General features: G+C 45.6%; 1 protein-coding gene across 2 annotated transcripts in view; it reads right to left on the bottom strand.

The window, feature by feature from the left end:
• Positions 1-10,226: 10,226 nt before the first annotated feature.
• SPATA5 (spermatogenesis associated 5) overlaps positions 10,227-23,143 on the bottom strand; it is a 203,044-nt gene continuing 190,127 nt past the window's right edge. For both annotated transcript variants that reach the window (XM_036423606.2, XM_045576592.1), the window contains one exon: positions 10,227-11,169. In XM_036423606.2, coding sequence (XP_036279499.1) covers positions 10,993-11,169 — 177 coding nt within the window. In that variant the 3' untranslated portion in view covers positions 10,227-10,992. The remainder of the gene's footprint in view (positions 11,170-23,143) is intronic.

Raw genomic sequence — 23,143 nt, 5'->3', positions numbered from 1 at the left:
TCGGGCGGGCACAGGCACCCCGTTAGCCAGGCCAGCCCCCCGTGAAGTCCCACGGAGACCCCGGGCCAGCAGGTCCCAGTGGCTCCGGGTGTGAGCGCACCAACTGGGGGGGCGGGAGGGGGGCCCAGTTCTGCCCTTGGACAGCCACTCTGTTCCCTACGGCTGTGCACGGAGCACTCAGGCGGGAGAGAACGGGGAAAGCCAAGGTAAGCCTCTGCCCCTAAGTGATCAATACAGGAGCTGCACAGATGAACCAGACACTCGTGGAAGCGATCCATTTCTTGGATTCCATTGATGGAAGGACATGAGTGTCTGCGTGGGGAATGTGGGCGCGAAAGGGGCCGGTGCGAGCAGAGAGCCGGTGCAGAAGCGGGAATGAGGCGCTCCTGCAGGCCAGGGAGAGGCCTGGGTGCCAGTCCCTGGCCCTCAGGGCCGCCGCCCTGCCAGCTCCTCGCTTTGGGACTTCCAACCCCAGGGCATGAGACAAGGCGTCTCGGTTGCTTAAGCCACCCCGTGTGCGGAGCTTGTTATGGCGGCCGCCAGGAAACCAGGAAACCAGGAAACCAGCGGGACTGCCGTTCTTAGTTTTAATTTGGATTCATCAAGGTTCTTGGCTCATGATCCATTGTCATCATCGGCCTGTTAATGTCCAGCTAACATTTTGTTATTTACTTTTTTTTTGTTGAGGAATTCACATCTGTGAACCCATCTTCCAAAACAAAAATAGGACGGGGAAGTGACTCACCTCTTCTACATTCCCCACCAACATCACCCGTCACCCCCCAACTCCTCCCACCCCCGCCAGCCTGCATCCTCCACTCCCCGTTTCCTTGCCTTTCTTTCTGTGCAGGTTCATTGTATTCCTAAACTGCACATTAAACACGTTCAGCTGTTGCTTTAAACTATAGGAAGGATATGTTTTTATTGATTTTTGAGAGAGAGAGAGAAACATTGATGTGAGAAATAAACATTGATTAGTTGCCTCCCCGATGGGCCCTAAATGGGGATTGAATCTGCAACCTGATGGAATGGAACCTGCAACCTTCTGAGTGCAGGTTGACACTCCAACCAACTGGTGGAGGCCAGGCAGCTGGACTTTGTTACATTCTTTGCTGCTTTGAAAGAACACGTCCTGATGATGTCACAACTGCTCCTTGGAATCGCTTCCATTCTCCTCCTTCCCCATTGTTCCCCCTCTTTCAGCTGCAAGGCCTGACGGGGACCCTGAACTTCAGGGGGAGGGGCCGGGGGCTCCCAGCTGCAGGGCCCGCCTCATTCTCCCTCCTCGCTTGGCTCACCGTGAGGCTCAGACGCTGTCACACGGCCACGAGCCCCTCATCCTTCAGGCAAAGCACTTCCCGTCGACACTGACCAGGAGGAAGGACGTGTTCCGTGGCTCTTATTGCTCAGGTGTCAAATGGCGAGCAAAGGGAAGTGTTAGCGTGAGTCAGAATTCACCCAGGGGTTTTGAGTAAATAACCTCCGAGTAGTCTTTCCCCTTGGGTTCCTGAGTGAGGGCTGCGTGGCCATCTTTCCCTGGGGAAGAGAGGAGTTTGAGGAATGGGGGCGGGGCGGGGGTGGCAGAGTGCTTGTGACCCACCAGCCTGCCCTCCTCTCCCTCCGTGACCTGGGACAAGCCGCTAAGACAAACGGTGCTTAGTGATGCCCTCTCATTCTGAGATCAGAGACATACTGCCTGCCTTCTCTACGGCAAAGCTCAGCCCTTGTCTAGATCTCGAAATGTCTAAGTAGGATCTATGGAACCAGTCCAGTTTTTTCCTCATGGTTCCAGTAAAACTAGGGGGTGGAGGGAAACAAGGATTGGTGGCCCTAGAGCATCCGTTTTGGCCGTAACCCCCGGTCCTCACCCCAGAGCTCGCCCTCAGAGCCTCCCCAGGGGGACCTTCTGGGGCTGGTGGGGGCGGTTCATGTGGGTCTTCCCCTCCCCCCGCCGCTCTGGGGACCTCTTCACGGGAGAGAACCCGGGGGCGTGGAGAGGGGCTGGGGAGGGGGTGGGGAGGGCCAGGCAGTGCCAGCATTAAAGCCACGTGACCTTGGTGCCATACAACAGGGGCTTGGCAGGAATGGCTTATTACGCAGCTGGGGGTGTGAAGGGTAGAATTTGCGGGGCTGGCAGATTAATCCCATTCATGCTGGGGAAAGTATTCCGTGGCATCCAAGGATTTATTTGTTTGCTCATCTGCTTCCGACTCTGGAGGCCTTGCTACAAACATAGGAAAGGGTCTGAAAGGAGAGGTCAGGAAAAGGAGACAGCGTTTTCATTCCCAGCTCTGCGGTGAGTTTTGTTCTCCCCACACCCGACGATGACGACTTCTAACACTACGTTCTGTAAACACGCAGGCAAGAATGCGTTCCGGCTGCTGGTTCCAAGTCAGGGGGGTCAGCCCTTGTTTGATAGAGAAACACATGGAAAATGTGTCCAGGTTTCCAGCGCGCTTTCATCGTCATCCCCAGATTTATCGGGAGCAACCACCAATAATTACTTTAATTTAGTGCAGCCTTTTCCAATTTGCAAAGCCCCCGCCCCCTCAATGCAAACAAACATTTGCTTTCTGTTGCCTTTCCTCCTTTCGAAGCTCGCTCTCAAAGAGGAGACCTCCCTTTGGCTCAAGCGGTCCTTCTGTGCTGTTGCTCAGCCCCGCAAACACAGCCCTTGGCTGAGAACAGAACCTCAGCTGCTGTGCCATCCCCCGTGGCCGGAGCGCTTGGAGTAAGACACAGTTAAGCTTTTTTTTTTTTGCATTTCCTTCCTTCCCTTCCTCACAGAAAGTTCTGCTTTATTTTTAGCATCATCTTGGCTCCGGTATTGGCTTTGTGGACAGGATCCCTTCACGATCACGCTCAGCGCACCTTCCCTCCCAGGACCTCACAGGCCTGCACACACGTTAGCCAGTTCTCACCGCACCCCCATGAGATGCTGAGTGCGCCATGCCCAGTGGCATGCTATGACCCACACCCTGTGGCTTTGCCAAAATTCTCTGGCCGTCTGTCTTCTTCCCCAGTGTGCTTTCGAATGGACTTCACCTTTCGCCCCCTGGGGCTGGCCGGTGAAGTCCAGGGTCAAGGAATGAACCCAAAGCGAAAGGAAACAAGGAAGAAGGATGTGAGCTGTGGTGACAGGAGGGACCCCGCAGGCCAGGACAGACACTGCCGCCCAGACTGGTGGGCCAGCGCCCAGGGTTCTGAGCTGCTGGGCCAGCCCCAGGTTGCTGGGGTCTATGACGAGGAGCTGTAACCCACCCACCCCACCCACCAGGTGAGAGGTGCAGCTCACCCCCGAAGCCACTGGAAAACCCAGCCTGCTCCTCGGCTGGCCCCCGCAGCCTTGGGCTGCAGCCTGCCTGTGCTGTGTGCTCCTGGCGCACCGGATCGCCGTGAGGGACCTCTCCCAAGTCTCAACATTTCACATGTTCGGGCCTTTGGGACCTGCAAAATGCCTTAATGTGTGTTGATATTTCTGTATCTCCTCGAATGAACCCCCCCAGGTTCTCGCTTTTACTAGACACGCTATTACTGAACGGGAGCTGGACGCCGTGGTGAAGTTTTAAAGGCGAACCAGCAGAGAAAGGGCCAGATGGCTCCTGACTGAACGCAGCGAGCCTGCAGGAGCGGTCAGAACGGCCCATATTGTCCTTCCCCGAGCAGCCAGCGGGCTCTTACATTTGTTCAAACTCCCCTCAAGTTTCTGAACGATTCAAGTCATATGGGGGGGCAGGGGCAGAGCACAGAAGGCCCCGGGAAAGTCTTCTGTGGGAATATGCAAATGGAGGAGGATGCCGTTGTTTTTAAATAGATCTGGCGCCGAAGCCACACGATTTTCCTTCACTTACAATAAAAAGTGGGGATAAAATTTGTGCCGGTTTTAGGCTTTTACACACTAAAATTGAGGAAGAGTTTTTAAAATGATATGAATTTGAAATAAAATGTAAGCATTTGATCGATGGCAGGGAATCTTTGTGCTCTGATTTCCTGATCACTGCAGAGGGCCCTTAGGCTAAGGGGACCAGACGTCCCGATTTTAAACAATTTGTCCCGCGTCCCGCGTTGTAAAAAATCGGGACTGTCCCGCCAAAAGCGGGACGCCTGCTCACCTTACTGGTGTTACTGGCATCTTACTACACTCCTAAGGGCCATTTCCTCCCTCCATCCCCCTCCTTCCTCCCTTCCTCCTCCTCCTCCATCCCGAACTCAGCTGAGAGCAAAGCTTCCTATTTCACTGCAAAAGCAGTCCCACATTTCCACTGTCTCTCCGCCTGCTGCCCCCCCCCCTCCCTCTGCCTCCAGCGGCCTCGGGATATTTTCCTATTTTGAATTCCTCTGTGATTAAAGAATAATTTCAAAATGAATTTTGAGCTTCTAAAGCAGATGGGTGTTTTTTTGTTTTTATTGTTTGGTTCTACATTTCTTTAGTTTTAATACATGGTGATTATAGACCAATTTTGCATGATTTCTGTTTTTGCCAATGTATATTGTGTGTGTGTGTGTGTGTGTGTGGGTGCACCATTTATATAATTATATAGATTATACAATGAGAGCGTGAAACAATTACATTATCTGTTTGCAGAGTTTAAGCATATATCTAAGTTATTCGGGTTCTTTATATATTGGAGATAATTTCTAGGTCAGTTTATAACAATCTATATTATTTTTTAGAGTATTATAATGTTCCATTGCATGGATGTACCGTAACTTAAATATCCCCTATTGATAAATATTTGAGTTGCTCTGATATTTTGGTATTGTAACAAGTGAGGCTATAATAAACACATTACCATTATATGGTAAATAATATGCCATTCTGTGAGAGCATAGCTGTGGAATAAGTTATAAATAAATCCATTTCCTGAGCTTTCTTCTCTTTCAGTCTTATTCAATTGTTTAATATCTCCTGAGTCACATTTCTGAGACTTCAAAGAAGTTGAGTTCTAAAATTTTCTCTCTGCTCAGAAAATGTCCCTCCTAATGTGCTCCAGCTGGTTTTTGGATTCAGTACTTTGTTTCTCCCCCGATTCCAACCTCCCCGCCCCCCTCAATTTTTGACGTAGTTCCCCTACTGCTATTCCTATCTCCGGTATTTCAATCCGTGGTCATTCCTGGTCCCCAAATACTCTGTGCTCCACATCCTTGACTCCCCTACCTACCTGTCAACATTTTCATTATGGTTATGTTGGTGAAAATACAATAGTATTTTAATTGCTGTGATTAATGTGTGAACATATTATTACCTGTCAGTTCTCTTCTCACTTAACTGTGAGAACTGACACATAATATTATGTTCACACATTAATCACAGCAATTTTTTAATATGCACATTTTCCATATTTTCATGTTTCTGAAATCAGGGTGTGATAATATTTAAATCACAGTACTTTATCTTTTTCCCCAAAATATATGTTTTAAAATTAATAGTCTTACCATTGATGATGTTTTGAAACCAGTATGGTATTTCCTACACATCTCAAGCAGAGTGTGTGTTGAACTTCCTGAATTCTTTTTAAGTTGGTGCAAAATGTGCTGTACTGGGTGGATAGCCTTTGAAGTATTTAACATCTGTTCCCTAATTTCAGTGTAGTTGAACTCGATTTTCCTTTCTTTTCATTTCCTTGGTTTTTGTTGTGTGGTGTGTACGTGTTGACACTTTAACCATCTTTCCAGAAATGTTTACCATTAAGTATGAAAGAGGAGTCTGTAAGATTCCCAGTGATTTTGCAAGCCATTAAAACCCCGTAATGTGTCTCTTTCTGCTCAAATTTGCTGGAGTGAATTCTGTTCCCCCAAAGGGAGGCCCCCCCCCCCCCCGCCCCGCCCAAGTAGAGGCTACTGGGAGTATATCTGGCAGAGACCTTAGGTTAAAAAGCCTATCTATTCCATTGTAATCATGAAAAGTGAAGGAAGGAAAGCAAATGAATTTAGAGCTTTAGGTGTCCTACACTTGGAAACCACTGTTAGTTCAATCCATCTACATTTCCGAGGGTGCTTTGGTGTGTGCACCTCCCTCAAGAAAAGACTCAGGGAAACGTGACAAAATGAACTGAGACTCTAACGACTTCACATTTGGGCCAGGGAAGTCACTGTATTCTAGCTCTACAGCAACTTTCTGTAGCTTTCTTTTGATTAAGATAAATTAAACATATATCCAAGTTTGGTTTTCCCATAAATCCAATAATTACGTTTCCAAATGGAAAACCTATACATTTGGAAACCTGTTTTGCACATTAGAAACAACACAGAATTGAACATTTTTCAAGCAAAGTTAGGGAGTCAGTATTTAGCTTATAAATACACTCTCTTTGTCATGAACAAGTAAAAGTTATAAGCCATTTTTCTAAGTTTTGTTGTTAGAAGGAAACACTAATTTCACTGCTCAAACAAAAGTCTCTTGGAAAAAGAGTGTTAATATGAATATGCCTGAAACCCTGAAAAGAATCAGGACCAAAGACAAAATTTGACCAAAGAGATGCCAGAAAAGCATTTTCTTTCCTTGCTGAAACTTAATTTTTCCATGAACTATACTGTGTGTTCAATCACAAACAAACCCAATAATAGGACCGTACACTGTTTTAAATCCACAAACACTGGGATCAGAAGTAAAACCCTCATGGAAATGACAAGGAGTAAACTGTTATTAGTGACACCTGACTCTTTTGCAACTCAGATTTTTACTGGGACTGTTGTCAATTAGCATAAATTTCAAATAAAGGAATATCATGGCCTTTTCAATGGTAACTAGAGGCCCAGTACACGAAATTCGTGAACTGGGGGTTATGTCCCTCAGCCCAGCCTGCAACCTCTCCAAACTGGGACCCATCGGGGGTGTCTGACGGCTGGTTTAGGCCTGATCCCACAAGCAGTTGGACATCCCTCTCACAATCTAGGACTGCTGGCTTCTAACCGCTCACCTGCTTGCCTGCCTGATTTCCCCTAACAGCTTTTGCCTGCCAGGCTGATCACCCCCTAACCGCTCCCCTGCTGGCCTGATTGCCCCCAACTGCCCTCCTCTGCTGGCCAATTTGGTTCTGATTGGTCAGTTTATATGCCAGTGTCAAAAGCTCTGCCTCCTAGGCAGCCATTGGCTCCTTGCAATTCACCCAGATTTAGTTCTGCTTGGTGGGTTTCTATGCTAGTCAGCATCTCCGGGCCTATCTCTGGACCTGATCATAGAGGCAGGGCTGATGAGCAGCTGCTCCAGGCTGCTGGTGAGCTGCTGAACTGCTGACCTCTGGAGAGAGAGGCTTGGCTCCTGGCGAAGGAGAGAAGCAGGGTCTGATCACCCTACTTCTCTCTCCTGGCCTCGCCAGCAGTGGCTGCCACTGCTGATCAGCCCTGCCTCTCTCTCTCTACCAGAGAGATCAGCAGTTCAGCTCACTCGCCTGCTGCATGTGCAGCCTGGCAAACGGTCAAGCCTCCGGTGGTTGTGGATGTCATGGACTTAGGGTTTTTATATATTAGGATAACAAGCTATCTACAGATATAAAACATAGTTGGTGTGTAATAAAGATGTAGTACTCTAAAAATCTTTTTCAAATCAATAAAAATAAACAGATTCTTCACTTTCAACTCATTTCTTCCAATGTTCATCTAAAAATTATCTTTTGTTACCAAGAAATGTCTCTCAACTTGTTTCCTGAGTCCTAAAAGCCTGACCTCTTATTTGCCTTCTTGCATTTATTCCATCATATTCAGTCCTCCCGATTTTCCAGACTTGTGGGTGAGTGCATTGTGACTGCTTTGGGAGACCATGGAATTGAGTTCAATGCTGTCTGTGATGTTGGTTAAAACACAATAATGGCCACAGATGCATTTTGCCCTTGAACTGTAACATCTTTTAAAAATTATGAAAGGCCAAAACCGGTTTGGCTCAGTGGATAGAGTGTCGGTCTGCGGACTGAAAGGTCCCAGGTTCGATTCTGGTCAAGGGCATGTGCATCGGTTGAGGGCACATTCTCAGTGGGGGGTGTGCAGGAGGCAGCTGGTTGATGATTCTCTCTCATCGATGTTTCTATCTACCCTTCTCCCTTCCTCTCTGTGAAAAATCAATAAAATATATTTTTAAAAAATTATTATGAAATATTTAGGCAATACAAAAAGTGTAGACTGTATTACAATCAATGCTTACAACCCCACCACTTAGCTTAAGATAGGACACTTTTCAACTTTTCTTCCCTGACAAAATACTTCCCAGTATTTGGTGCTTTTCATTCCTATGTAAATAGTCTTTTACTACACCCCCCACAAACAACATGTATTATTCTGCATGCCTTAAATATTAAATACATATGGTAAGTATTCTGAAACATTCTTTTTGTTATGCAGCTCTTTTTACTGCCTTCAGTACTGCATTGGATGAGTATTCCATAGAGGCCCACTCTCTTACTGGTGGATATTTAGGTTGTTTCCAGTTTCTTACTAGTTCCCAACAATGGAGCTAAGATTTTTCTGATTTGTTTCTTCATTGAACACAACTTGCCCTGAAATACACACCAAGAACTGTTGAGTTACAGGGTCTTCCACATGATTTGACATGCCAGTTGCTTTCTGAAGTGATTGTACCATATAAGCCCCTACAGCAGAGTGGGGGTAAGGGGGAGGAGAGAGGAGCTTGGGATTATAAACTCTGTAGGCAGGAGTCCTGTTAGAATCCCGTGGCTGGGCTGAGGATCTGTTCCTCCAACGAGTGCAACTGCTATCATCCCAAGGATATTTCTAGCTCAGACACATGCTTTCATGTTAATTTTCAGGCTTTTGAGCTTCTGTATCACAAGTCTTGTGAATTCAAATCCTGAAGCCATGGTCAGGTCAGGTAAGTCCAGTCAGAATTCTCAGAGGGGCCTTTTTTATTTTTTAATCCAAGGCACAGACCAAATCAACAGAGGCTCCAAACCAACCAGCAGCAGGATTTTTTGTCTGGTCTGTTTCTACACTGAAGGTCTTTAGAGAGCTGGCTTAAGTATGAGGCTGTTATAACTTCGTCATATGGGCTGAAAGGTCCATCTGAACGCCTGGCTGGCTGAGATGGCCACCTTCTTCTCTGCCACCCAGCCTGCTACCTGAAAGCTTGTGTGGGTTCAAGTTTACTGTTCTGGTTTTTATTTTATTGGCAATGGAATTTCTTTAATTTTCATGTCCAGGCCTTTGGGAAAAAAATTTTTTTTTTCTATTTTCTTGTGCCCCAGCACTTGTAGGAAAGAAGTTATGCTGCTCTCATAAGGGAAAATGGGGAACACAAAAGTAATTTTGAGGTTCTATTTATTTCAATGAGTAAGCCTCATTTTCTACATTGGCGGAATCCAATAGACTTTCCTATGGATGGAAATTCTATATAATAAAAGGATAATAGGCAAATTGGCCAAACAGCTGAATGACCGGTCACTATGACACGAATTGACCACCAGGGGGCAGACGCTCAATGCAGGAGCCGTCTCATCGTGGTCAATGTGTTCCCATAGAGCCCCACTCAGCCAGAAACTAGGCTCAGGGCTGGCAAGCACAGTGGCAATGGTGGCAGCACTAAGATTGTCAGACTGCCAGCTTAGGCCTGCTCCTGGGGAGAGGGCTTAAGCCATCAGTTGGACATCCCCCCGAGGGCTCCCGGACTGAGACAGGTCATAGGCTGGGCTCAGGAAGCCCCCAGAGTGCACAAATGCTGTGCAGGGAGCCTCTATAATGCCTTTTGTTCCATATGGCGGGCACTCATCACCTGTGGCTACCAAGTGCTACCGTGTCTGAGGAACTAAACTTTTAATACTATTTTAGTTAGAGTTTAAACTTAAATAGTCACATGTGACTAGTGTCTACTATATTTGACAGCACAGTTCTAAATAGTAGTGATAGTTTTCAACCCTCAGGTGATTTTATGTACTAACAAACCATTGGAGTCTGGGAATAAGCCTTGCAAATCTACTTTTGATAGTTACAGAAATCAAGTATTTGGACATGACTTCAGAATACCCACCACCACAAAACTGTGTAGCCCCAGTGTTTTGATAATGAGGTATTTCTTGCCTGACTTGTCTTTCTGGGGATTTTCAAAGATCTACAGTGACCAGGTTTAAGTGCACTTCTTTCCATTGCTAGGAAGTCAGGGAATCAAAGTCCAACAATTTTTCAAGGATATTTATGGAGTACTCAAGCATTAAGAAACCTCAAGGATAAAATAACCGGAAATATAAATACACATATTTAGAATGCAACATGAGACAATATGATTGACTGTACAATTTGGTTCATCTTTTAACTGAAAACTTTATTGGTGACCTGAAAATGTGTACAAGTTAAAACATGAACACTTTATATTTCTAGCATTTGATGAAAAAACACCATCAAGTACTGCTCTAGACCTGGACTGGGTTTATATTTCCAAATTTTTAAATTTTTAAAGGGCATTACAGTATATGAAATGACTCTTATTTCTTTGTTCTTTAAATGCCATAAGTAAAGATTAATGTGGCTGAAGCAAAAATGCAGGTATGAATTATAGTGAGAACCAATACGTATCTGGAAACAAGGCCACATAAGCTTGGCTGGAGCTTCTGGCCATTTCACTGTTTGGCCTTCAAAAATAAAGATTTGTAAATACTTCCTGCCATGCGTCATCCACATGCACTCTCTCTGTTTTTGTATAAAACTAATGCCTACGTTTGGCATTTAAGAATGCACTGACATGGGCTCTGAAGTAATAAAAGCACTTCATGGGATGAAGGAACCAGGTCAGAAGTGAAAAAACTAGAAGTTTACATTTTAAAACTCAGCACACATTTCCAGGTAAAACTGATTTAAACCTCTGTCCAGAGATCTCCATTTTATCCATATGATTTAAAATGTCTACAAGAACTGGAACCCCTTAAATCCAGTCAACAAATTTCAGACATTTTGTTTCTTAAGAATTTTTTTTTAACAATCTCAACACAAAACTTTAAAACGAAACAAATTTGCTCTAGAAAGCATGTTTAGCCTAACAAAGGGTATGTTTTCTCAGAGGGTGTGAAGCCCGCTCTTCTCTTGGTATTCTTCATAGAAACGTCTCAGCGACTCGGGAATTCTGGGCGTCACAGTGCTCAAGGCTTGAGTGAAATGCTTTTTACTGATGCAATTTGCTTTAAAGTCTTCTTCTAGCGCCAGGAGGGCGGCCTCTCTACAGACAGCGATGACCTGAGGGGAGAGAGAAGGCAACCGATACTGGTGTTTAGAAATGTAGCATTTCGGTGTAACTTCTGCAACTATAAGCACATGGCTAAACCTATTCCACTTAAATGTTCAAAAGTAATCACCTTCATTCCCAAACTACACATAAGCACTCAGAACCAGGAGCAGCAACATATACAAGATAATGGCACTTGCTCACAGCTGTGAAGGTGGAACAGACCGGCAGGCACTGGTGTCGCCCGCAGGACTAGGCAGGGTGAGTGAGCACGTGTGGCGGGCCAGAAAGGTGGACTATAGTGAGGTCCGGCTCATCAGCACACCTGGCCACGCACAGAATCGCCACATTCCTTTCAGCCTTTGATGCATTACCAACATGTAAAAGCATTTCTTTATGTGCATCTCTTTAATGAGTTCTTAAATCTCGGGAATATCAGATCGAGTTGTCTCCGTTTACTTTGGAGAGCTGCGTAGAACAGAGAAGTGAATTCTGTTTACTCAGCGAGGGAAGCTGAAAGAATGGCAGAGAATGGGGGCGGGGGTGGGGGGAGTGAGGGCAGAGTGGGCGGTGGGGAACCGGAAGGGAGGCAGGTTCAAGTCTTGAATCCTGAAATGTGTTTTTAAGCTCTCCGGTCTTCAGACAGCGGAAGTAGGCTGATGGCAGTGTCATTCTAAAGACACATTACTGTGGTGAAAGGAGCTTGTGGGATGAAAAGAGATATTGTGATTTTCAGGGCAACAGGGGAAACAGTGATTGATATTGACTGCGCCCTTCTATCGGTAAATGAAAGGGCCAGCTGAAACGCATTTGTCCAGCCATTCAGTATGTTTTCTCTGTTTGTTCACTTATTGAAAAGCGCTCCTCTGCTTATGCTGGGCTAATGGCTGCCAAAGCAATTCAGTCCCTTTTTAGGGGATTTAGCAGCATGTTTTTAGGAAGCTTTCAAAAAAACATGCATAGATTTAGGTGGCTTTGTCAAATTACGACAATGAAACTGTTAGTTCTGGGCTTCATTAATGAGCACTGAAGTTGACTGCCAAGGCGCTGCATGCTAATGCTCGCCAATGACCCTCAAGTCCAGTCTCCAACTTGAGGGAAAACACAAAACTTAAAGGATTAGTAAAACAACTTCATCACATACACTGGTGCAAAGAGTTATTTTGAAAATACGGAATGATAAATAATAAGCACGGTGAAGAGAGTGTGGAGTGCCAGCACGGTCACCTGGCAATCCACTGGTCCCACTGTGCGCCAAAGATAGCTGGGGACCTCTGAAGGGCCGTGAAGGGCCCAAGTGGGAAGAGCCTCAACCCTCCTACCCTCCTCCCGAGCAGCATTTCCTCATCCGGGCAAGAATGTGAAGCAATGATTGTGAGGCTAAGAAGTCTGAAGAAGATCCAGAGGGGAGGAGGCAGAGGGGACTGAGTTTTCTGCTGGCGGCAGAGTCCAGTCCCTGACAGTACAGGAACGTTGCCTCTGCCCTGCTCCCTCTCATGCAAAGTGGAGCAGAGAAGCCATCCCTCTGGGCAATGCCTCGTCTCGCACACTTCAGAGCTGAGACTTAGCTCACCGAGCACCGGGCCCAGTGCATCATGGCTACGAACACTTCCTGAGTACCTGCCCCGTGTGCCAGACAGCTACTCATGACTGTGCTGCCGGCTCTGTGACTAGTGGCCCCGGTCTTGTACAATTCAGTGATCAGCTAATGTGAAGTCTTGATGGAGCCTGGCAAATGGAGTGGCCAGATGAGCTCGTGTAGGGTAGAGGTGGTGGTGGAAGAGTAGAGGAATGGGGAGGTTGGTTGAGTTGAGGAAAGAAGAGGTGACTGAAAGGCTGCCTGGAGCCTCTAGAAGTTCCTGGAATTTGGTTCACAGAGCTATGAGGCAGGTGGTTAATTCTGCCGGCACATGTGAAAAAGTGAACCAACAGTCTAATAGGCTTCCTCTCAATACCCAGAAATAAAACTGGAAGAAATTACTATGCTCCTGCAATCCCTGGATTCTCAGGTAGTCTGACATGTCAAGGTAGAGCGGGTGGGTAGTGACAGGTCATTGAGGCCTCACAGGCTGTCTTTGGGGTCAGCCCCCGTGAGTAATTGCTCTCGGCAGGTAAGCCTTTCTCTCCCTTATCTGCATCTGCAGATTTTTCTCTAAGCAGTAAGCTGCATTTGCCCTTACGTGGTAGCTTCCATAGCAGTGACAGAGGGGCCTAGATGATGAGATGTGGGCAGAGCAATCACAGCCACTTAAAAGCTGGATGTTTGTAATTTGGGGCCTCTAGTGTATGTTAACATTTAAGAAATTCCCTATAATATTTAGTACTGGCCTAACCTTTACTTAACAATTCCATCCAACCTGGCGATCCACAATTCTGTGAGACACAGAAAACTTGGACAGAGCTTTGGTGAGAGAGCTGAGAGATGCTCAGATTAGACGCAGATGGCCTTTAGAACCTGAGAGACAATGACAAGGGGAAAGCGAGGACCTCCCGGAAGGTGTCCTCCTGGGTTTGAGGCTGTTCGCACTTCCAGGGGGCGCGGAAGGACTGCCTGAACTAACACTTTGCTTTGATAAATGTCACCCTGCTTTTTATTTACAAGGACCTAAAAAAGAGTCAAGTAGGCAGTCCTTTCTGCCACTTTTATTTTCCTACTAGAGGCCCAGTGCACAGAATTGTGTGAGTGTAGGTCCCTTGGCCTAGCCTGCGATCAGAGCCATGTCCACTGTCTGTGAAGCTGCTCGCCAATGCCCCTCAAGTCCAGTCTCGCTCTGCTGCCACCCAGCCTGTTTCCCGTGGTTCCCAGTTGGCCATCCAGCCATGGGAGCCTGTGGGCTGGGGTGGAGGGACCAAGAGGTGGTCAATGCACCTCATAGTGACTGGTCGATTGGCTGTTCTGGTCGTGATGCCTGGCCTTTTATTATAGATCATATTTGCTTAGCAATACAAAACCAGTAACTGAGAGGAAATAGTACACTACTCATAACCAGTCATGCTTTCATCAATCAACACTTATTAAATAGCTCCTCTGTATAACATGTAGATGAGGCCAGGTGAAGCATCTAGAAATGTCCAAGACACAGTACCTGTCTTCTGATGTTCCCAAACCAGGAGGTGTAGACAGCAGTTAACTGCCGTGTGGCAAAAGCAAAGTGCTTTGGTGGGGGGAGAGGAAGACATTAATGACAGGCATCTCCAAAGCTTTCACCGACTTCCCGAGAAGCTGATGCACAAGCAGCGGACAGAGCACAGCTCCTAACGTGCCTTTGCTTTTATTTGCCCCATGAAAAGGCTTCTTAGTAGAAATTCCAAAAGGAAAAGCCTTAATGGTATTGCTGGTTCTTCTCCTCTGACCCAACGAAGAAGACAGGTTGGAAAACTGGAGTATTCTTGGGTTCTGGTGGCTCCGGGGTCACGGTTTTGGTAGGACTGCCAAGACACTCTACTTCCGAAGGAAGGTGCAGCTTTCCTGCCTGTTCCCATGGCCCATGCCCGCATTCCCCTTGAGCTACTGGTGTCTTACAGAAGTATTCTGATCAAATATGAGTAAGTTTCAGGTAATTGTGTTTATACTGTTTCCCATGAGCACAGTAGACTTTTAAAGATTTTGTGAAGCCTAGTAATGATGATCTGCTTAATTTTCTTTAATCCAGTGTTTCCCACAGAACTTTTTTTCTGCTGTCCCCCTTCCCCACCCCGGCCCTGTTCTTGACAGAAAAGTCTATAAATGGCCGTTGTTGGAGTTATTGGGGATTTTCAGCACAGACTCTGAGAGGTGCTAACCCCCACCAAACAACTCAGTCAAGGCACAATGTGGCTCCTGCCTATCTCACAGAGAGAAGAGGGAAAGAGCAAAAGACAGAGGACCAGTCAGTTTAATGAGGTCAAAGGGCAGCAGCCACAGCATACCCTTGTACTTGGAGATATAAACAGTTAGTATATATTTGTTGAATTGAACCCAACAATTCTTTAATTAAAAGCAAAAAGTGTGTGCTACATGCATCTTTCTCATATCGGGCCCATATCCTGTAATATTTTCACTTCCGTTTCACATGACCTAGATTTTGTCAGTTCTACTGAAGCTTTTGGAATGATAAAGTCAGAACAAAAGTTGCTTCACACTGTGTGGTATGTTCATCTTCAGCAATGTTTCATCTGAGGCACTACTGGGTCCCCAGTTCATCCTAGAATACAAACGAGGACTCTGGCAGGAATACCAGTGATAGTCTGAGAGAAGCTTCCTTGGGTATCAGAATTTGTTACACAGGACAGAACGTTTTTGCTGTGTTGTCATGGGGGAAAAGTGCATTGTAATTGAGAAAGATTCCCGAAAAGTGCCAACAATGCAGTAATACGTATATTGGTTAGAGGACCAATGGAAGCTTTGTTTAAAAAATTGTGCAAATGGTGATCTACTCTCCCACTTGAAAGTAATCTGGCTCCATTAGTTGCTGAGGGATTTTCTTCACTGTGTTAAGCTTTGAAAAGGCGGAGTCTTTTCTCGTAAGTTTGCTAATATATCTCTGAGAACGAATACTATAGAAACTGAGTAAAGGACCTCCAATTTAAACTAGGACCCTCTCATTACTCTCTAAAGCTTTAAGAGAACCTAACGAGATGAGTGTATGTATACGTATACACCTCTCTCAGAGACTACAGACAGACACCACACGGCTCCCCTTCCGCTGGCATCATACTCAAAAGCAGGCGGGGTCGGGGAATCCATGGTGAGGGGCTTCAGCTGAATTTCCCACAGGAGGGCACAGAAGAATCTCACTGAGAAGATTCTGAATCGACAAATTGGAACCACAAAGAAAATGTGAAACATTTGAGCACTTTACTTTTCTGGCAAAAAGGGTCTTGGAAGCTTTCCCCTCACCCTCCGCCATCTTGTCCTCTTCCCCACAGGCTGCAAAAGCAAAGTGTTTGCCTGGCTCTGTAAAGCTAAGGGTTATGTTGTGTTCTTTTCATTTTGACAAAAATTCTGATACCCAAACTTAAAAAAATATATATGTGCCTTGCTGCAAAGGTGAAAATACTATGTTTGGGGGAAATAACAAAGGAAACAAAAGACTAACAGTGGCCCAAGGTCTTGCGGTCAGAGCTAGACCAAGACATGTTGTTTTGTGGCCATGACACCCATTTATTTGGTGCCAATGTGTCACCAATTCTCTTTCCACTTGTTCAGCAGTAATAATAGACCTATCAGATTTCTGAAAAATAACATAAATAATAGAAATTCTCAAAAGAAAGTCACTGAAGGAAAGAGTAAGTGGCTGTTTTCACTGATGCGAGGACCCAGAAGGCTGGATTTCATGCTGAGCTGACCCTCTGAGAAAGCAGTGCCTGTAGGACACCATAAGCAGTAACTGGATTACGGGACAGCCACTCTCATGAGGGTGGGAGCAGCTTCCCAGGAGGAGGAGGCTCTTGACCACTGAACCTTGGGAAATCTAATTACCTCACTTTTAAATGCAAAAGAGGCAATTGTGCTGAAGTCTGAATGCCTTGAAGAGTAAGAACAATGTCTATTTCGCTGAAGAAAAAATAAAATAAAACCTCTTGTACATAGCTTATGGTTCTTCCCCATCTACAAGACAAGGAGAGTTGAAACACGTGGGCCAGCTTAGTAACACAGAAGCAGGCTCACTACAAACATGGAAACCTGTACTCTTTCTAAACAGGCAGTAACCGGTTTTTAAAACAATGTGATAAAGAACAGTAATCAAGCCCTAAACGGTTTGGTTCAGTGGATAGAGCATTGGCCTGCGGAAAGATTCCATGTTCAATTCTGGTCAAGGGCATGTACCTTAGTTGCGGGCACATCCCCAATAGGAGATGTGCAGGAGGCAGCTGATTGATGTTTCTCTCTCATCGATGTTTCTTTCTCTCTATTCCTCTCTTTTCCTCTCTAAAAAAAATCAATAAAATATTTTAAATAATAAAAAAAAGAACAGTAGTCAAGGCAAAGACTGTTTACCAAAAACTAATCAACAGGCAGGAAGACCTGCAAGTTTCGGGCAGTGTTTTGAGCACTCACCCTGTGTGTGTGGCTACCTGCCCCAGTCCTCAGTGCCAGGGACACCACCTTCTCCGGTGCACTGAGACTTTCTTTCCCATTTCCAGTCAAGGCCTGGGTAGTAAGTGCACTTTTCTCCCGATTGTGAACAGACCGGGACAACGGCACCTGAGAGTGGAGAGGATGTGGGCCTGCAGACTGGGGGTCTGGGGGCTTCCAACAGCGACACTGCAGTTCTGCCCCATCCTTCAGCACTAAGCTCCTCACTCCCTCTGAGATGAACTGTACCCTCCAGGCAGGGAGGGGGGTAACAAAGTTCTGAAAGTGGCTTAAAGCGGCAGGGGAAGCCTAGTTTAGTTCTATCACCTCCCCCCTTCACCCCTGCAGGCACAGGAGCCCTCAGATCTGCGGCTGAAGAGGAGGCTAATTGACAGGGTAACCTTAGGTCACATGTGTCAAACACAAGGCCCGCGGGCCAAATCCGTCCCGCCAGGCCTTGCAATGTGGCCCGCACCGCGCTGTCATCACTGCACTCCGCTGCGTTTCCATCACAATGACAGTTTATGACTGTTCAGTAAACCATTCGGCCCGCGATTTAGGCTGGATTTTAGATTTTGGCCCCTTCTCTGATTGAGTTCAATACCCCTACCTTAGGTGATGAGGACAGAAGCTGTGGAGAGCAGGATTCATGCTACTCTCTAATCAGCACTCCAGGCTGCTGAGGTCCACAGGAATGACAAGTGCACCTATGGGGTCTATGTGCACAGGACATGGCCAGCTCGGGCGGTGAACTGCACAGGAGAGTGTTATATGTGGAGGACTGAGCTGGAGGGGAGAGCAGCCAGCCATCGGCCAGCCATCCATGGTGCACTATGTGCCGTGGTGCACACAGAGGCAGAGCTCCCTCCCCGCCTGCTCCTGCTGTCTGGCGGGAGGAAAGTGCCTCCAGTGAGGCCTAAATGTGCTCTCCAGCCTCTTTGTATTTCAAGTGCACTAAATAGCTTTAAAGAATCCACCAAAAGAAATGGGCTGCAGTGCTTGAAAGTCTTAGGTATTTTCAAGACAGCGGTTTTGTTCAAAGCGGACTCTGGAACACCTGTGACCTGGTGAGCCTAATTGGGCTGCAGCTGGCCAGGACATTATGTGCCAGCTGCCCACAGCCCGCCTTTCTTCTCACTTTCCCAGCCTGTGTGGGGAGGATTAGAAGCTTTTCCAGAATAGCCTGCACTGGAGGCGCTCGGGAAGGAGGCTCCCTGGGAGATTAGGTGCTCATTCTCCAGGGCCCATTGAGACCTGCTCAGAGGTGGCTGAACGGTGACAGAAGGAAGCCGTAGAAGCTGGGAGCCACCGGCAGATGAGGTGCAGCTGTCCCAGGCAGGAACCAGGAGGGTGCCCAACCTCCCCAGAAAGCAGCTCAGAGGGAAATGCGGGCCAGAGAAGGGAGTTCTGGGCAGGGCAGGGGAACAAGAAGCCCTTACTTAAAATCCTTTAAAATGCCACCTCTAGGAAAACTTTTTTAAGTCATAAGGCTAGAATTGAGGATTTGGGGGAGGGGTCATAAATAGCTAATAGACAACAAAGCTATGTCTAGAGCTATTTAGTTTGGAAGTTTGTGGAAATTTTATTTGAAGACAGTCCCTAAATTCAATTAAAGTTGTGCATATAACTGGAAGTGCGTGTTGGCAAGGTGGAAGGAGGGGAGGCTGCAATGGATGGCATTCCAAGTGGGGAGAGCTCTGACTCCAGGCTACCAGGCTAAGTGGCTGGACGATTGGAAGTGTCTTTCTGTAAAGCTGCCCAAATCCTATTCAGGATAATAGAAAGGGGAGAGAGACAAGACTGACATCTTTAGAAAATATTTAGGGGAAGAATATTATCTCCCCCCACCCCATCTCATTACATTGTTGTTTTTAACTAGAGAAAATTTCAACATATATAATAGTGGAGAGAGTAATTTACAGTGAAAGCCCTTCACCTGGTTCCCAGCTTTAACCATGATAAACACAAGGCGACCTGGTTTTATCTATATTGTAATTCTCACCACCAACACTGCACTGAACTTTTTGAAGCAAATCCCAGAATCATAATATTTAATCCATATAGCTATAAAAGAATGCTTTTTGAAAAAGCATATCATTATTCCACTTAAAAATAGCAATTTCTTAATGTTATCAATATTTAGTCAGTCTTAAAATTTTGCTAATTATTCATAATTGTTTTTCACAATTTGTCCAAACTGGAATCAAGATCTACACATTGAATTTAATTAATATGTCACAAATCTAAAGGATATCTCCTTTTCCCTTACAATGTATATTGAAGAAACTGGATCATACATCCTGTCTCGTTTCCACATTCTTTATTTTCTAACAGCGTCCCTGTGGTATGATTTATCATATTCTGTCTGTTGCATTTCCTGTACATATAAACTAGCTCTAACGGCTTGAGCTGAGTCAGGTTGCATTTTTTGGAACAAATACTTCACAGGTGTTATAGAGATGATGTCTGGCTACCCTTATTTTTATAGTTAGTAGTCACTTATAACTGCCCAAGTCCTTTTACTTCATTAAGGGTTGCAAAGTGGTGCTATCCTATTTCTGTCATTCCTTCTTTGTTTATTGGCTGGAATATATTTATTCATTTGTTTTTTGGCGGGGAAGCTTTCCACAGCCTATTGCCATCTTTTAAGATAAAAATGTTGGCATACTAGTCACACTTTTCTTTACCTTGCCTTTCATTTAACAATTGAAAATCACTTAACAGCCTGTAGAGAGCTATTTCTCATTTCTTTACAGTTGCATAGTTTATTCAACCAGGTCCTCGGTAATGGGCATTTGAGTGGTTCCCAGTCCTTTGTTTCCTTTTAAGACTTATTTACATGTCAATCAAAGTCTAAAGGCAGTCAAGTAGAACAAGTCAAATTCCAGCAAAAAAAGAAAGAACTAGGAAGATGCTCCTACTCACTTTAGCATGGATATAATTCTAGGAATATTGCTTCTCCCATCTTCACGCATTCTAAATTTCAGAAAAGGTGAGTGTTAGAAATCCTATTTTCTGGCTCCTTTTGCCTGTTCTTCCCATTTTTCACATTGCTTTGCTCCAAGCAGCCTTTCAAGACCTCAGCCTCTGACAACTCCAGTCACAGCTACAGAATGACCTGGCTCCCACTGTCACCACCTCTGGTGCTCCCTTGCTGCCAATAACCTGCTACTAGCAGGACCAAGGTCAGCTTAGATTCAGCTCCTGAGCTGTCAGGAGCATGGGCTGGGGAAGTGAGGACAGGGAAAGGAAATTCAGGACTCCTTATTTTATCCTGGTTATTCAAACCAGTGTGGCTCTCCTGTATCAATTTTTCATGTACATGGTAATGTGCTTCGAATTCTCAGAGGATCACACACTCACATCCACAGACAATTCTAATGTAGACGTAGTATTCTTGGACCTTGGTTTCTAGTCTTTACCTATGATCTCTCAAAGAATGAACCTACTCTCAGGTCTTCAAATACACTCCTATGTACCTTTGATACATTCATCTTCATCTCCGGCATCTCTCTAGGAACCTACAGCACAAAGTGTCCAACACCAGATGAGCCATCTTGACCTGAAAACTGTCTGCCCCACTAACTCATCCTCAGTGATACACCTTTCTCCATCATCCAGGTTCAAACTCTGGTAACACATCCCTTTTCTGATGTCTCATAGCACTTAATCTGACCATGTCTCCTGTTTTCTATATTGATTTACCTGGAGTCATGTGAAACTCAGAAATGACAGTTCTATCCTAAAGGGTCAAGTGGAGGGGACTCCCTAGCAGCTGTGCTTGGTTCTTGGCTGCACCCTGGGGAAAAACCTGATATGAAACCCTGTTGGCCTGCTGGTCAAGAGTGTAGATGTGTGAGATACACTGAATATGTGCAAGGCACATACCTAGGAAAACAAAGACCCCAAAGGCCAGGACAAATCATCGCTGGTGGATAATTGGAGTTGATTTCATTAGCCTGAGCCTTCTTAGGAGAGCGAGCGATCACATGTGAGAGGGGCTTAACCCACATCCTGGCAGCAGCACTGAGGGGCTGGGTGTGAGAGCCAAAGGAATGAAGGAGCAGTGAAAAGTTGTTCCCGCCCTCCTGGGGAAGGAAGGGTTACAACTGTTGAGGCTCTACAAGCAGAACCAGAACCCGTGCTGCAGGAAACAGGATTTTGATCAATAAAAGGAACAAGATAATTTAACAGTTTGCCAAATATGGAGCTAGCTCTAGAGACAAGTGAGTAAATGACCTTATGACAGGATTTTATTCAAACACTGTAAAGACAGCTTTTGTTTACATAGCAGGAAAGAACTTTCACTATGCTACCCGCTCGCTCCCTTTACTTGTCCGTGCACACTCACTTCTTCCTGCTTCAACGGGTTCCTAAGATGCATCCTATTTATGCACTGGACTCCATTCCTTTTTCCCTACATCAAGATTTGTTGCTGTATGTATCCACCACACAGGATCATCTTTTCCCATCAGCATAAATATATGCTGTAATGTCTCATCTTAAAAACACAATCTCTCCCTTGTCACAAATACATCACCAGCAGAACTCCTGAGAGAGCTGTATTTATCTGCCTTTCCATTTTGGACTCAAATTCACTCAGTGAAACTAAAACCATACACAGAACTGCTCTGTCAAGTTCATAACTGGGGGGTTGGGGTGGGTTGGGAAAAGATAAACCAAAGAATGAAAATATATATGCATTACTTATGGAAACAGACAACAGGGTGATGAAGGCCTGTGATGAGACAGGAACCAAGTGGAGGGGACAACTGAGGACATCTATAATACTCTCAACAATAAAGATTTAAAAAAAAAATCATAATCCAATGGTTAGCCCTTAGTTGGATTGGCCCATCAGCAGCATTTGGTACCAATCACCCTTCCCACTTTATGCAAGTGGACAGAACACACCGCATTCTCTTCACACCAGCTTCCTGACTGTTCTGAAATATGAAAAGCTCAGTTGTGTTTAGAGCATCTGTGCTTGTTGTTCTCTCTTCTGGAATGCTCTTCCCTTAGGTAAACATCTGCATAGCTCCTTCAGTCTTTACTCAGATGTACCTTTTCAGTGAGGTTTCCTCAGTCACTTTATTAAAACCTGGTGTCTTCTCCCCATAAACCCTTTCTTGCTTTCCTGGGTTGCACCCCCACCCCCACCCCACTGCTATCTAATAGATGACACTGCAATTTATTTTGTTGGTAGTCTGTTTCCTCTCACAAAAATGAAGCTCCACAATGAGCACTGACTTGTTTACTTTGTTCACTAACATCCGCCAGTGCCTAGAACCTTCCTTGGCACAAATTAGGTAATAAATATATGGTGAATGAATGAATGAGAGCAGTGAAGAAAGAAGGGGAACAAATGAAGACAATAAGATCTGATATTGGACTTACGTTAACTAAAGTTAGGACTTCAGACCTAGTAATTTGGTTTTGACCAAATGTGGAACTTATGGCTATATTGCACTTTGTATCATATATACTGTGTAGGCAGACTGTTCCAACTTACAAAAACTAAAACACTTTCTCCCACAGGCTGTAGAATCACTGAGCTTTACCCTCTTGTCCTAGAACCAGTCTACCTAGCATTGATACCTAGTGATTTGAAGTGTGCTCTTGGCTGGCCTTCACAAAAATGGGGCTGCACTAAGTATCTATACCTACCGGTAGTAACCAAATAAAAATAGAAGAGATTAAGTAGAGATCAGTGCTAAATGAATCCTATCTAAAAAAGAGGAAATATGCTAACTGACCATCATGCCGTAATGGTCAAGATGGCTGTGCCCACAGTGGAGGCTGGAGTTCCCATAATGAGTCTTAATAAGCAATTAGCAAGGGCCCGAGTCTGTGCTCCCCGCCTGGAGGGGCTTGACGGAGGACCTCAAGGGGTGCCTCTTGCCCTGGCCAGGGCCGGGGGACCTCAG

Source organism: Pipistrellus kuhlii, unplaced genomic scaffold (genome assembly GCF_014108245.1).
Source record: "Pipistrellus kuhlii isolate mPipKuh1 unplaced genomic scaffold, mPipKuh1.p scaffold_m20_p_8, whole genome shotgun sequence".
In the NCBI taxonomy this organism is placed as follows: Eukaryota; Metazoa; Chordata; class Mammalia; order Chiroptera; family Vespertilionidae; genus Pipistrellus; species Pipistrellus kuhlii.
The sequence above is the reverse complement of the archived record's forward strand: the minus strand, read 5'-3'. Positions and strand labels throughout refer to the sequence as shown.